Source organism: Temnothorax americanus, unplaced genomic scaffold, assembly GCF_048541705.1.
Source record: "Temnothorax americanus isolate GAGA-0224 unplaced genomic scaffold, ASM4854170v1 Scaffold6, whole genome shotgun sequence".
Lineage (NCBI taxonomy): Eukaryota > Metazoa > Arthropoda > Insecta > Hymenoptera > Formicidae > Temnothorax > Temnothorax americanus.
Window position 1 is genome coordinate 1553802 of NW_027509751.1, and position 16297 is coordinate 1570098.

General features: G+C 39.0%; 1 protein-coding gene across 3 annotated transcripts in view; it reads right to left on the reverse strand.

Moving 5' to 3' along the window:
- Window positions 1-4229: 4229 nt before the first annotated feature.
- Window positions 4230-16297, reverse strand: part of Mesr3 (misexpression suppressor of ras 3) — a 44972-nt gene continuing 32904 nt past the window's right edge. For all 3 annotated transcript variants that reach the window (XM_077419915.1, XM_077419917.1, XM_077419918.1), the window contains exons 2-4: window positions 8751-9011; window positions 8378-8590; window positions 4230-7902 (exon numbers count right to left, since the gene is read on the reverse strand). In XM_077419915.1, the coding sequence (XP_077276041.1) occupies window positions 7564-7902; window positions 8378-8590; window positions 8751-9005 (807 nt within the window). In that variant the 5' untranslated portion in view covers window positions 9006-9011 and the 3' untranslated portion in view covers window positions 4230-7563. The remainder of the gene's footprint in view (window positions 7903-8377; window positions 8591-8750; window positions 9012-16297) is intronic.

The following is a 16297-nucleotide window of genomic DNA, read 5'->3' on the forward strand; positions in this document are numbered from 1 at the left end:
CGGCGTCGCGACCTCGAATCTCGATATATTTTACGTTATTCGCGATAAACTCCAAACGTTTATCAGGCACGCCTGAATCTCTGCAACGGCGATATGAAATTTCACGCACACAGTAAACTGGACCGCCGAAATGAGATGAAGAATTTCAATTTTTAAAGTATAAACGGAAAACACAAAGTTTCTTCTCTGTAAGCCGGCTTACAGCGCGCGCTTTGGGATTTGCATAAATTGCGTGTAATGCTTCTTAGTTTTTTCCAACACTTTGAAATGAGAACAATTCAATACCGCTTCATCCTTACTTTCGCTATGCATCGCGGGACGTTGACGACAAAGCCGGTCGTCGCATACGACGTGATAAGAATGTTAATGCGGTTTCTCGTCGCATGATCTGCTATCTCGTTTAGGAATGTAGGTTTTGAGCTGTGACAAGAGAATCGAACGAAACGTCAGCCGAATTGAACCAGCGCCAGCGACGGCGACAGTCGTGTCCGAGTCCGTTTGCAATTCCGGGTGCGACGACCGACGCGGTTTTTGCATACAATCCGCGCCTCGTCGACGAATAATTAACCGCTTGTTCGTCAGCAATGTACGAAGTGCTAATCGATCGCACCGCACGATCGAGCCAGCTCAAACTCATCTCGCGCCAATGAACCGTGACCGGAAACTTCGATGAGGTGACGAGGTGTGGGCTTTAGAATTGCAAATTGCACATAAACGAATCGCCCACGCGATTCTCGGTTTTTTTTCTGCGGCCGCGTAAAACAAATGTGCTATTTAGCGCGGGAAAATCGACTCACGTAATTGCGAATTTATAGTTTCTTCAATACGTGATTACGACTCGATTCCTTCGGTAATCCAATCTGAGGAGAAACATTTTTTATTTTTTTAGACTTATCTTTGTCTCTCTTTATTTATTTAAATTTAATGTAAAGATTTTTTAAAAATCAGTTTCGATTTATTAAAGAAACATTTATTTGTTAAAAAAAATAGTAAGTTGATTTATATACAATTTATAGATAGCCGAAAAGATGTTAGATGAGCTATTAGACGTGTATGAAAACGATTACTATATAGTTATATGTACTTTCGCACGAATTATACTCGTGTCTATAAAAGCACATCTCATCTAGCGTTGATTGAGCTTATATTAAGAATTTTGCTGCATAGCGCAATTAACGTAAACATCATGTAAATGTCGACCATGCATATTCAACGATTTATGTGCGCTTTGACGCAAAATCATACGTATATCCTCGAAATTAGTAACGTTAACAACATTAAATATCTCATCGCTTATTTTACATTTAAAATCCAAATAGAGAATTAAGCGTTTCGAATTCTTTACTTAACAGTTCCTTTTTTTTCTATTTTAGTGAATATCGCCGTCGTGACATCGATTCATTGGTTCATGGAGAATGAGGACCAAAACATTGACCGATCGTTAACTTCTCGAAGATACCGTCGTTGGTGCTCGCCGCTCGAATAATCACAGTGAGGTATCAGTGAGTACCAACATACCAGCATACTAATTTTAATATATACGAAACGCGCTGTTTCTTGAGAGAGAGAGAAAGATGAGTTTTTTACAAAATAATATATAAATTATATACGCATCGTTAATGACAGGTTTTTTTTATTTGACGATACTCTGATGGCATTTGATCCAAGTTTGTGCGTATATAATGATTATAAATACTATACTGTATCCAGGTATATTTAAAATAATAATGCTCGTATTGTATCGATTTTTAGTTATACGAATGCATAAATCGGCAAGCGTACTAGTTGAAAAGCTATAATTAGTCACATTCGAGAATTCCTGATTACTATATTTGAGTAAATATAAAAACTGGTTCTTTATTATCTTTAAAGTATATAATTCCATTTGTAGAGTTTATCAAAAGTTAACAAATGCACACGATATATACGCGAGTTAAATTTCCAGAACAGTTAAATTTTATATATCTAGAACGGAACTAAAAAAACTGTAACAACAGGTTTTTCTTTCTACACATGAATAACTGACCGCGAATATTGTTCTGCACGTTATGTTTTGCGGTTTTTGTTTAATACATTTAGCGAAACCAAACTTTTATGTTGTCTGAGAAGTACATTTGTATCCGAATCCGTGTAGTTCCCTTAATATCTTTTAATTATTGTTACGTCTGCTGGAAACCCGAAACTTGTCATGGATACCACGTCTCAAATGAACAGTTTATTCCGAAAGAGAATATTTTCATTTCTCTCTTTCAACTCTCGTTAATTTAATAGATTTACCGTTTCCTACGATACTCTTAACATTTTTTAAGGGCCATCGTACTTAAACCTACTTTCTCGTACGTCTGACATGTGAGAGCAAGTGCATCGTTTCCACCCATTCTTTCGCGTACGCTCCTTCGAGATCCACCCACACGATCTCGATCGCTCCGATGTAAATCCGATGATTCCCATAAACAAGGGAGGGCGAGATACACGGGAGGCGGCACTGGGTCTCTCATTACTCGGTTCGGGACCCGGCTCGACAACCGACCGATCTTCATATCGGACGCATCTATCTGGAGCACCCAGATACATAGGCGGTCTCCTTCTATACGGTGATGAGTACAAAGTACAAGCACGTCAAAACGCGGGATTCCCCGGTAGATACGTATCGCGATTTCGGCGGTGGTGCGCGGTAATATATTTGCGGACCATTATATGATTTATTCGCCGCAGATCGATACGGAGAAAATATCGTTGATACATATATTCGTAATTTATCGATCCCTCGTGCAACTATACAGGCGTTCAAGTATCGGTTTTCATAACGAATAATGTCTGCATAAATCATGATTATTAGATGCGCATCGATATTATATATCGGTTTCTCCATTTCCATTCTTCCAAAACAATAAAATTAAAAATTCAACATCATTAATAATAAGTAAAATTGGACCGATAAAAATTTTATAATTAAATAGAGAAGATGCCATCTCTTTGGTCGAATAAGATCTTGGTACCTAATATTTTTATGTAAATTTTGTATTCTTTTTCTAACTTAACAAACTGTGCGCCGATTATTTATCAGTTTTGAAACACAGTTTTTTTGCTGGAACGGTAAACCCAGTTTGCTAAATTGGAAAAAGCATACAAAATTCACATAGAAATATTATCATTATTAGGCTACCAAGATCTAGCCCGATCAAAGATGGCATTTTCTATATTTAATTGAAACAATTATTAATAAGAATCCCGAGAGTGACATTAAGTTGAATAATGCAACCACAAATTTCAAGAATTTGCGGAGTTTTCATTTTTGTCTGACATTAAAAAGGTAAAATACGAAGCACAGTAATATCAGTTTAACAGTTTTATTTATTCAAAACATTAGTTTTTTATTGATAAAGTCCAATTATAAGATGTTACATCGTTTAGTATTATAGGTGAAATATCGGATAAGTATTGTCGGGTACAAGATTCTTGTAGTGAGCAGCAACGCCATTCGATAAAGTTGGTTTCTATATAATCTTTCGAACTTATTATTCAACGATCCGTGTCTTTATCTTACAGCAAACGTGTGATACCGAATAATGGTATACTCACCGACGTAACTCTTTTAAAATATTCGTCGTGCACGAATATCCCTCTCGACAGATGTTATGTTAAAATAAGAAGCAACAAAATAAAATCTAATGAGTCAAGACAAACATGATGCATGGTACTAGGCAAAATTAAATTAAAAAATGAAATAAAAAATTTCGCATATAGATAATTGACCTGCACAGTCATTTAGCAAAACTTAAAGTAACGGACTCTTAAACACATTTGATAGTAAATGAAAAAGCAATAAACGTTTGAGGAAAAGTGGAAAGATGCAACTTGTGATTTAAGAATAATGAGAAGAAATTAAAGAATAATAATAAGAATAAAACCTATATACCCCTATAGACAGTGTTTAATATAGATGGAACACGATAGCGGAAGCTAAAGTTTATTTTTCATTTATGTTACTTAGTTAAAGAAAGAGAGATTGAAAAGATAGTTGCACTTAATTACAATGACTTCTGGCCGTATAAAAAATATCAGAGGAAATTAAGTTATTTCACAAGAACATTTAATTTAAAAGATGTAGAAAAAAATGTCTTTAATTAATTTGGGGACTATCATTAGTTAATAATAATTGCAGAAGCTACGCTTATATGAAATTTTTTTTAAAAGGTGATAAATTGACAATAAATCGAGATAAGTAGTTTGTTTCATGAAGTTACTATTTATTAGCACAATAATTATCATTACATTGGTAATTCATAAACTTATATCTCCAAGTGATTGATTAATGCGGATACATGTTACGAAACGTAACGATACAAATACATATATTTATATCACAGTCGTAGATAATGAAATTAGTATTAATTCGAAGTTACGGTATCTATTTAAATGCCTAGAATATTCGCCCAGATCTTCTCCTGAAAGAATTTTACGACTCACGTGACCAAAGTGTGCGTATAAATCCTGCGGAAAGCATTACGTACGTCTCACAATCAGATAATACAGTAAAAAATTCCTCCGGGCGAGCCTAACTTAGATAGTACTGACACGCTAATTAATCTTAATCGTTAAAAAGTTTGATTCGCAATGGATATAAAGCGAAACACGCGTGCGCGTTTCTCCGCCCAGCGAAACGGAAGTTTCGAAGAGATGTAAACGAGGATGACGCTGAAGAGACGTTCGCGTATAGATGATCCTAAGGATAAAATCAAGTTTTAATGATCACTATTACTACATAGGTACCTATTGTTAACTGTGCTTACATTCGCGGAATCGTGAAACCAGTCTTCTTGCGAACGTCGTAAAACGACATTCTCGCGCGCGACTTTCTCGGGAAGAATACTCATTTTCACATTTTTAGCTATGGACCAAATACGTCTAAGTGAAATAATACGAAAGAAAGGTTAATGAGGTCGGTTAAAAAGAGATTTCAGTATAAAATTAAAAAGACATAACCGATTCTCGTATTCGAGATAAAGTTAAATTATCCTTGCAAGGATAATAAATATGTTTACTACAACACATAAAACGTCCCAGTTTGACCTAAGAACGTCTATTTAAAAATCAATTCTTTAATATTATTTCACTTGGATAGAATTGATGATTGTAGATCTTCATAGTTTAACATTTTATCGAGCGTACACGTTGTCGACAACAAGATCGAGAATTTCTACCGAAATCTACGGACACATTAACGACTCGAAGGGTAGGAAGTAGGATTTGTTATAGATGGACACGTCAATCCGATTAATTCTATCTAATTAGTAATCTAATTAACATCGTAATGTGTTACGCGAGCGTTACGAGCCTACTGGAAACACGCTGATCAATTTGTTGCAATAATCTTAATTACGATGTAATGGACTGGCTTTTCAAGTCTTGTGTCAAATGGAAGCGCATGTTACTCGTTCCTTCAAATATCAATGAATTAAAACTCGCTCTCTTATTGGCTCAAGTACGTTTTGGCACAATATTTGTTTCCAGTATTCGCCGTCGCTCTAGATCTTAAACAGTTTATTTTGCATTTCAATTGTTCGGCAGTATTTCGTTCTTTGATTTATCGACTCCTATCGCTCACCGAAATCGCGCATCAATATTGCGTACTTATAATTACGAATCCACAATATAGAGACGTCAATGAATTGTTTTACGTTAACATTCTACGTTATGAAGAATTGGCTCCTTTTTTCGACGGTGTCAATTTATTTCTTTGACATCTTGTTTAACAGTATATTACTATACTAAGCCACGTTGCTGCAACACATGAATTAGTTGAATTGGCAGGCCTTTCGTTAATCAACAGTAAAACAAATTGATTTGTTCTTCAATTGAAGATAATTGCCATTCCATTGTCAAGTCTTTCTCCGTACGTGAAGTTATTAACATTTTATGGTGAATGCAGCCGGGAAAGCATTAAACTTAATTACGTCGCAATGACGATTTTGTCGCAATGACGATTTCGTCGCAATTATTCACATCGTGTACTTTGAAAGCCTCTTTGATGCCGTTTTTACCGTGGCAACGCGCGTCGTTAATTACAAGCCGTACGAGTCCTTCACTCGCCGGGGAGAAAGCTTTCTTTCCGCAGTGAATAGCAACAATGTGTATACAACCGATACGATGTCCCCGGAAATACATTTTGCATATATTTGCATGATTCTTTCTAATCGCATGCTTCGCTGTTTGGTTTTCGTGTCAAGGTTTCGCGTCTTTGACATTCCATTACGAAAGCGCTTGTTCTTCCCCTCACATTACATCGCCGCATTCGAATTGCAGGTGCGATAAGATTGTTTTTTTTAATCTCTAAAGATCCTTTAAAATACGTACACGTGGAATATAGTCGTACACACGAAATAAAAATATAAACAAAAATTTCTCTATTTTACACGAAACAAAAAGTAAATGTATTTTATATACCTAATTAAAACGAATCTTTACTTCTACCATTTATATCATCACCTTCAATTTTCATTTTGATTGAATTTCTTGTCCTTAACACCAGATATTCGTGCGATGCATTAATGATAATGAAATAATCTATCAAAAGCGTTCTCCGGACGAGAACGTTTATCACGAATAGATCATTTATCGCCGTAACATTTGATAGAGACTTTCTTTGCGTCTATAATAAATCTCGCGACATCGATAGTTACGACTCGAAGGACTTCTCGAAGAGGAAGAGAGTGGAACGGTGTGCGACGTGAGACTCGGAGAGTCTCACCAGAGAGCCTCGGGGATACTTTCTGTTTCGCCCGGGGCTTTACAGTCAGGATTCGCAGTCGCGGACATCAATCGCAGTCACTCTCGAGAGTGCTCAGAAGGATTGATGAATGTTCCGCCTTGGCCTGCGGACGATCTCGTAGTTCGCGCGCGTGACACTAACGGATTAGTCTATTTCGGGGAAAGACACCTTTCTTCTGTCGCGTCACGATTGCTCCGCGCTTCTTTGCCTCTTCGAGGCCAGGTCCTTCGAGTTCAGCTTCTCGGCTCCTCGTTTCGAGACGACGCTGATCCGGTCGATGCGCGCGAAAACAGGGATAACGCGGAAATCGGAATTCAGCGCGTCTTACTTAACCGTTAACTCTTACCAACTAGTTGGCTGATTATATTGGGTGGGACACGAGAGAAGATAAAGATGAATCCGAGTAAAACTACGGGAGCCGCGAGGGCTCTTCGAGGAAAAGTATCCCGCCTTCTCTTTTTGTCGTCGTTAAAGCTTCGTCGATATATCTCCTCCCCGTCTTGGCTCCTAGACCTTCTACAACTACTTCGGAGGAAGAGCAAGAAGATAAAAGGATTTCCGATTAAATCCGCGGTGTCGCCTTCCAGCGTTCGCCTTCCTTCGACAGCTCTCAACACATTCGCGCGATTCGAGACCCCCGTGTGCGAGTTCTCCTAGACTTGATCTGTTTCTCCCGCACGCGACATTAACCGGATCCTTCTTCCTCGGTGGGATTACTTCCGGTGAAGAAGGCGGGAGTCGGGTGCCGCGCTGCGTCGATCCTATGAGAGCTTGAAGGCGTCGGACTTGTCTCAGAAGTTCGCCTCCAGCGAGCTCTCCAGTTCGCTCAGCGCCGGTACCAATGTCTGAAGCGAGAAGTAACGCGAACGATCGGCTGCATCCACACTGGTCACGTGCTGAAACTGGCATGGCTGACTGATGTTGCTCTTAGCCGGCAGCACCACCTTCTTCTGCACTGGCTTCTTCTTCTTCTTGCCCGGCGCCGACAGGCTGATGTTCTCCGGGCAAGACACGAGACGCTCTATGTGTTGCCATAGATCGTTCGCTGCCTTTGAATTGTCGAAGCTGAGCCCGGCCAAGCGAGTGTGGTCCGACGAGAGACACATCGTGTGAAAAGCTGGCCCCGACACCTGTAAACATTTCGAGGGTTCTTACCTCATAGAATGCAAAGCTATAGGTAATATAATGCCATTTTTCTATGAAGAGCAATCCCTTAGTCGCTTTGAAGATTTAAAAAAATACATTTGCGATTCAGAGCACTTGTGTTTTATTTCGTCTGGCAAGCACGAGCAAGAAATTCAAAACGGCATTAAATGTCCGGTGCTGAAATTTAATCCGCTTTGTAACATAGCTCGCCGTAATCTAGTTAACACGAGAGATGAACAAGAAGCTCGAACGCGTAAATGAATATCATGCAGTCTGCCATCGAGTCTCGAATTTTACATTGCAGCCTGAGATTGAATGCTAATTATTTGCCACTGATAATTAATATCGAGTGTCATATATGTTTCACGCAATAATACATTTGTAATAATCTCCGTTTTGAAAACATATTGATAGAGACAGGCTTGTGTAGAGCTTGAACAATCAACGATGGTAATTTACCTTGTACGATGAGAGGTTGTCAATAGTTTCGCGCCAGAGGGTGAAGCAAGTACCGCGTTCTGCCAGCAAGATTTGAATCCGTCTCTTGGATCTTGATCGTGTCTCCCCAAGATCCAGAACCACCACGGGAATTCCGGTGAAACGGAGCTCCCACCTCTCTGTCTGAGAGGCGCTACCGAGATACAGGTTCGCCAGTGATTCACAGACGAATACCTGCCAAGCACGAATCGTTATCCCTTAAACGACGTACCACAAACGTATTCAGACTTACAGTTCTATTTTGTAGCAATTATATATATGTATGATTTGTCTTTTATTATAGAAATTTGTTTAATTTGTTATTTCTAATCAACGCGTTTCGTACAAAGCTTACCTGCGATTTTAATCCGCGGAAGAAAGTTTCGAGTTGTTCTCGTTCCATCTGGCTAACCGGATCGAGACGAGACTCGTCGCTGTTCTCGGAGCTGTCACTACCCTCGTAACTCGACGTTGCGGAAGTATCCGCCTCGCCCGTTGAGGATAGTCGTCTTCGCGTGGTGCCGCTATATTCGCTGTAATAGGATGAGCTGTGTAGCGACAGATTCGACTGCAACGCGGGACAAGATGACGCATAGACTGGTCCGTTCATTGTTTTCTGCAAATAAGAGAAAAAGGAAACGATATAAGTAATCGTAAGATCGACATTTTTGTAGGTGTAAACTTTGTTTGTTGAAAGAGATTGATCTCGTTTTATTAATATTTATTTTTGACTGATCATTAATTGTAAGATAACATCGTCTATAAAAAATAGTTTGTAAGAAACTCGCCAACAAATAGAACTAAAAATATTATGACAGCAATTTTTTTTTCTTTTTACTACATTACGCGAAGCTCTTTTATAGCGAAGACAGAAACTCGTACGGAATTTATTATGCAACATAATATTCATCACGCAATATACTGAAATACATTGGGTATATACAGAGGGAGTTTATTATTTTGCGGGGAGAAAGGGAAACTGCTTGCCTTCTACGAGCGCACACGAAAGCTCATCGATTTCTGGTATACCCTGGATTGTGCGAGCACCCTGGTACCATCCTATAAATATCGGTGACCCGTTTTATTAAGCTACACCAGAAATTTCGATTGACATTGGAAAATGAACTTGTCAAAATGAGAATAAAAGCTATAATCACGGCACAATTCGATCTATTTACAACCCTTAATTGTCACTTTAAGTTCAGAGTTTACGCTAATATATAATATATCGTAATTAACAATTATCCGAGAGCATAACGTGCACAAGATCTGTGGAAAACAATCCTAATAGAAACATCCATGATAGGAACTCAATAAAGTATTCTAGAAAATTCAACAAAATTTAAAATATATTAATTATTTTAAAAATTAAGTTTTATATAACGCTTCATTAGTGAATAATATAAAAGATATTTCGCAAATTGTTTGTACATATTTATCGTTACATATTTGCACAAAATGAATATCTAATATTTCCGAGGTAAAATTCGGTGGGTAAAATTTTAACGTGAAACATGAACACGATGTAAGCGAACGAGAGCGTTTCGCAGGGGTGGAAGACCCCTTTACGCTCCTCCAATGCCTGACCTCAGAGGTGAGAAAAACTAGGTCGTCGACTTCGATACTACGATGACGCAAGAGAGAAAAGAGAGAGAGAGAGAGAGAGAGAGAGAGAGAGAGAGACTGGAAGCTGGGAGCCAGCTCCGTGAGAGAGCTAATCAGCCACCAGCATCCAGGGTCGACCTACTTAATGCACGCGAGGAAAGCCCGGCCTTAATTCGATTGGTGTGGTATCAATGAATCAGTCGGATGACTAATCGCTATCTATATGTCGTCGGTATAGTTCTAGGAAGAAATTCTACTACAGGTTAGCGATGACGACGACGACCTCGTCTCTCTTCTCGTTCATTGATGGCGATGCTCCGACGCGCGATCGTATCAACGATTCCCTGGCACTTGACGAGCGCATTCCTCCGTTACTCACGATCGTTGCTGACGCATCACTGTTAATCCAGTCTTATTGACCCTTAAACGAAGGAATAGAGAAATGCTAATAAAAATTTATTTTCCTAATAAAACGTACGGCAATGCATCCGTTTATGCGTCTCATAGAGAATAAAATTCTTCTCTCTCTCTCTCTCTCTCTCTCTCTCTCTCTCTCTCTCATTCTCGTTTTTATTTAGATTTTATATATTTCTGATTGTGAGACATACATATTTCAACCACATGTCATATTCGTTCTACTAAATAATGGAGAATACAAAGTTTTCAATTTTGGTCGACAAGTTAGAAAAATGTCACAGTTTGTTACTGAAAACAATGGAAGTGCTGTTTTTAATTAAAAAATAACCGTAGGATATATAAATCGATACAATTGAATTTTTTTTCTTAATAATTAAATTAAATGGAAGCGAATAGGTATGGGAAAGTTCAAGAACTGCTTTCTTTTTCTGAATAATATGTGTGTGTGATTGGAATAACATATTTGAATAATACATTAAATTATAGGCATTTTCTAAAATTTGCTTTTAATAGGCCGGAAATAAATTGGCACTTTCTTTAAGTTAATTAATACGGTATGTGTCACGACAAACCCGCATGCTTTTAACGAGTTATTAATTGTATCTGCCAGTACAACGTATAATTCAGTAAAACATTATCTTAATTATGTAAAAATCAAACGAGAAAGTTGAAATAACTTATCTCTGACATCGCATTAGACAAAACTCCGTATTCTAAATAGCGGTCTAATACATTAATATTGATTTATGCAAATTTAACACGCTCCGGGTTCGTGGAAAAAAAAATACAAATATCGGGGGTACCGGTAGGAGAGTGACTCTCCCTTTCACAATCGACCCGCATCTATCGGTCTGCTACCGGACATCGGTATCATATTGTGTATGTACGTGATGAGATATCATGGTGGCGCAACGTAACGATACAAATTGAAACGCGAGCCGGTCCATGTCCCCGCGTGCGTGAAACGCACACCGGAAGTGCATTGTCCACGTTGCGGCAAGGGATGTGCCATTGTTCCGCGATAAGAGCCCGGCTTCGTTTCGCTCTTAGATAAACTGCAGGTAATTACGATCGCACGCCGCCGCTCCGTATTCTCACGAAGCCAGCGCGGGCGCGCACGCTCCGCTTGGGAGGCTGAAAATAATTATCAGGCGGATTAATTGGATCGCAACGTGGCGGTAAACGTGCTTGTGAGACTTCCTTTCTTCTATAGTAAAAGCATTCCAGGATTCCATAATTTCTTTGCCATTTTTAATGGAATTTTTCTGCGTTAAATTCTTAATTGGCATCAATAAGAAATTGTGAATAATAAAGTTGTATAAGTTATATAAAGAATTAATTTATTGAATAATTTTATATTTACATGTTCACGTGACATAATCACTATATTAATTTAATCCAAGTGCTTAAATGATAATTTCTTTAAAATACCACATTCAAAATTGTATTCTTTGCGCGACTAAGCGCCAAAATGTGCTTAAATTAATTATAGCTATTCTTAATTTTATATTTAGTAAAAATTACAAATTCATAAATTTTATGTAAAAAGAAATTCTCCCCCTGAAATAACTATCAAATTCGAATGGAATATATATAAATATAAAATCGCATTTGTTTTTACTTATGCAACTATATTTCGAAACATATAAATGTACCATTTCTTGCTCTGATTTTTCAGTCTGCTGACAGAAAAATTTTGCTTGTTAGCTGAAATTTAGCAAACGTGTTCAGGCTTCTTGTCCCAGATGGGAGATTACGTAAGCGTCCACGGTGCGACTGCGAAAAGCATTAGAAAGTGGGACGACGATAGCGTATCTTATCGCATTGTGTCAATTAAGGGACGATAAACAACGCGAAATGCACTTAAGGGAAATTCGAGGACGCAACGCGACGGTGTTAGGTTAATCGTGGGTAAAATTTCGCGCAGGATGCAATCGGACGAGGAATCGTCATGGGCAATCTGGTGGAAGTTGACAACGCTGTTGTAATTACCCATCATTAGAGGCACGAGACGAATTCACTCGTGAGTGAAAACTTATTTAAGCTAAATGAACCTTAAGAGAAGGTGCGGTTTTAACGTGTTCACTACCACAATCGAATTGGAAAAACCTTCGCCACAGACCACGTTACATTTTTAATAATTTTATTCAACGTAGTGCATGTTTCAATTGTGTGCACATAGAATGCATTAAAGAGGTCAGCTATAGTGTTCCAAATAATGATTCTATATATTCCAATATCTATATTTTTCTATAGATCCTATATCTTATATTCTAAAGAATTCTAAATTACATATATCTAACATCAGTCTTTCGAGAAATCGATGTGTCACACATGTGTAACGCGTGATAGCGAACATGTTAAGATGGTATCCAGAGAGATGATATCGCAATAATTGAAATATTATTGATATCAAATGTTGTATTCCGTCTAAGTGGTTCTTAAAGAAACCTGTGATGTGTCGAGACAGTATCGGAATGATATCGCAATATCGAGTAACGATTCTAAAGTAGGCTTCGAGCGATCATTTCACCGAAGAGATACGAAATCGCGCGGCGATCGCTTCGACATACTCGCGAGACGATAGACAGACGCGTCGCCCAGCTGTAAATGAAAGATTAATTACTGCCGGACTAATTAGTTTTGTGGTTGCAGCGGGGATACGCGCTCGGGTTAGAAATTTATAGCTCGTCCGGTGCGGCGCGCGCTCCGTCGAGCGTAAAACGTGCTCGCAATTAAAAGTAGGTAACCCAAAGGCCTTGTCGGCTCTATTGTCGGCCTGACCGGTATAGAGCGCCGCTCTTCCGCAGGTCATTCGTTTTGATTAGCTGTACGATTAATTGCTTTCTTTCGTAAGCCGCGCGGAAATTCGGCGAACCTTTGTTTCGCGGAACACCATAAATATCGGTTAACACTAACCGCGATTTAACTGATTCGAGAAACAGAATAGCAAACATGACGTAGGATTATCCAAGTCCTGGGTTAGTTTAAGTAAATATGAAAACTATAACGCACGTTCATAAATCCGAAAAGTGTATTACAAGTAATCCTGACTTTTTTTATTTATGAAATTGATTTGTTACATTTTCAAGATTTAGATCGGCAACAATTAAATGAATAAATGCTTTTCGATAATTTTCTCGCTCCTTATACTTGCAGTTGTGCAGCTCCAATGCTCCAACATTTTCAGAATGCTATTTTAGGTGCGGCGATGCGCCTCGCTCTCGCAATACCATCCCTACAATGACGAAATGTTCAGACGCGTCTGCTCGTGACACTCTTCTCGAATATTTCTCATGCCTGTTGCGTGAAACTCTCCTTCGTTCTCTTGGCAGCAAGTCTCTCTTTCGCGCCGTCTCTCACAGCGGAGAGTCGTCACAGCACAATAAATGCAAGTACAAACGACAACGGGATCCATCGATACGACTTTAGCAGGACGTTTTTCGGCCATTTCTCGCTCTTCCCGTATTCCAGCTTATCATCCATCTCGGTTGCTCTCTCCTTCTCTTCTTCTCTATCTCCGCCTGTCACTTTCTGTCATTCCGCGCTATCTACTGTCTTTTCCACCTCGATGCTTCATTGCATTCCCCGCATTATATCCCTCTGTTAGGCATACCCTCGTAACGTACCCCTTAGCTACCGGTGCATGTGCACGCGGGATGCATTCGCGCCGCGGAAATGCGGTTGAGCGGCGAGAATTCCGGCGCGTGACGCACCGGGAAACTTCGGAGTTCCCAATGGTTAACGTGTCTATGGACTCGTGAAAGTCCTCCACGTTACAGGGAAGCGTATAATGAGGACAAAAGAGAAGAGAAAAAGAGAGAGACAGCGAGACAGGCGAGTCAAGTTCGTTAATGGAACATCGCGAGGTGGAGTTGCGCATTTATTCAATGTACGAAACGTATCGCCGAGATAATGTCACATTGTGATAGTCGGATCGCAGGCAATTTACTCAAGTGATTAGATAACATTGCTTTAAATACTCGTCGTATCGTTCAATTTTTTCGCACCTAAACTACCACTACTGCATCGTTTTAAAAATATTTAGTAAAAAATTAAAATGCATTTTATATATATTTATTAAGCTAGAAGGAAATTGCGATATATTTCGTGAATGACGCATCAATCTCTTTATACATCCTTCGCATTCGCGCATGTTTCCTACCTTTGTCTCCGCGTTCTACTTTTCTGAGACTTTAATTTAAAAGTACGCTGGAAATATGTCCAAGAGGAGCAGCGCTCTGTCTCACATTCCTTGTTATACGTAGCGTCGCGAGGTATTTGGGATATTTCGCGTCTTAATATTTTACGTGACAAGAAGGGAATGTCGGGGAGACGTGCGAATTAAGGCTAACGTCGCTCGAGTGCGACAGTGACGTCGCGCGTCGGTTTGAATAGCGTCGCTGTTACGGCAATTGCTACGCGGGTGACGCGACGCGATGCGTGCCGAGATTAATGCAACTTTGCGGCAACGCGCGCCCCCGTTTTCGCTAATTACATACCACTTGATATACATTATTAAACAGCACGCGAATACCTAATCCCAGTCTTTATTTACATTTGTTTTCAGTTCTACGTACAATTGTTATTTTTTTGCATTATTCTGCTGTAGTCAATAATTACGGATTGAAGGAAAATTTAATTATTATTTTTATTGATTTTATTATGGTCATGGAGTTTGTCATTTTAGATTTTTGTGTCGTAAATATAGTTCACACAAATGTCTTCTTGCTTGTCGTAAGAAGCGAAGGCTTAACGGATCGTCGTGGGATCTTCGAATGAATTAATTGATAAATTGCCTTAATTATGTCAGGGAGAGAGCCAATGGAAGAGACATGCTCGTTCTGACATGACTGAAACTCGCTGCGCGGTTGTACTGCGGTAATTATCTCTTCAATTAGGCATACGTCGTCGTCCACGAAAACAAGTGTCGGCCGGCTGCATGCGGGATACGACAGAAATGCCAGACACGTGATGACTACTCGCATAGTAGCGTAATTATTACGAGGGACATGAATGGCTGCAATGAGAGATGGCGTCATTTCCATCAGCAACGGCCGGCACTTGCGGAGAAATCGAGGGGACGGACTACCAGACGGATTCACTCACTTTCTCGCAATCGTCTCTGTTTCGCGGATATTCAATCATTCATGAATCACAGCGCATGATTAATGGCGAATGAACATGAACAGATCGGATTTGACCCAACGTAATCTGATTCCACGGCACGAATTGAATATTGTATTATTAAAAATTCGAGAGGAAAGTTTAAATAAAAATAATTTTGCTTTGCGGCGATTTAATTTGATTTCCTCTAGGTTATTAAAATTACATGATTTTATTTCTTTCAGAATGCAAAATTGTGCCACTTTGACATGAAATAATAATAATTAATTTACATAATATAATTTTTTTTCGTTTTGAATTATGTAAAATTTGTTTGTCATATAAATGTTAAATTTAACACGCGATGATAGCTCATTAAAAATTCGAAATGTACAAAATATTCAGCGTGAATATATTGTATAAGGCAATTAAATATCAAAACGTCAACAAGGTGAATGGTGTTCGACGTGAGTTACTTTTTGTACATGATGTATTGTACGCTGTTGCGTACACAAGGTCGCGCTATCATTCGCACGGCGACGCTCGATTGAATAGGTATAGCAATGTGAACGTGAACCGCTTCGTGTTATCTCGCACTATCCCTCGAGACGCAATCACACCAAGTATGAGATATCAAACGCGATTATTCGCTACGATTAATTAGCAATTACGAACGCGCACTGTTAACTATCTTGTGATTAATGACGTGTCAGTATATCGAGAAGACGGCTGTTCGTCTCGAAGTGAGTATATCACACGATTTGTACCAGTTAA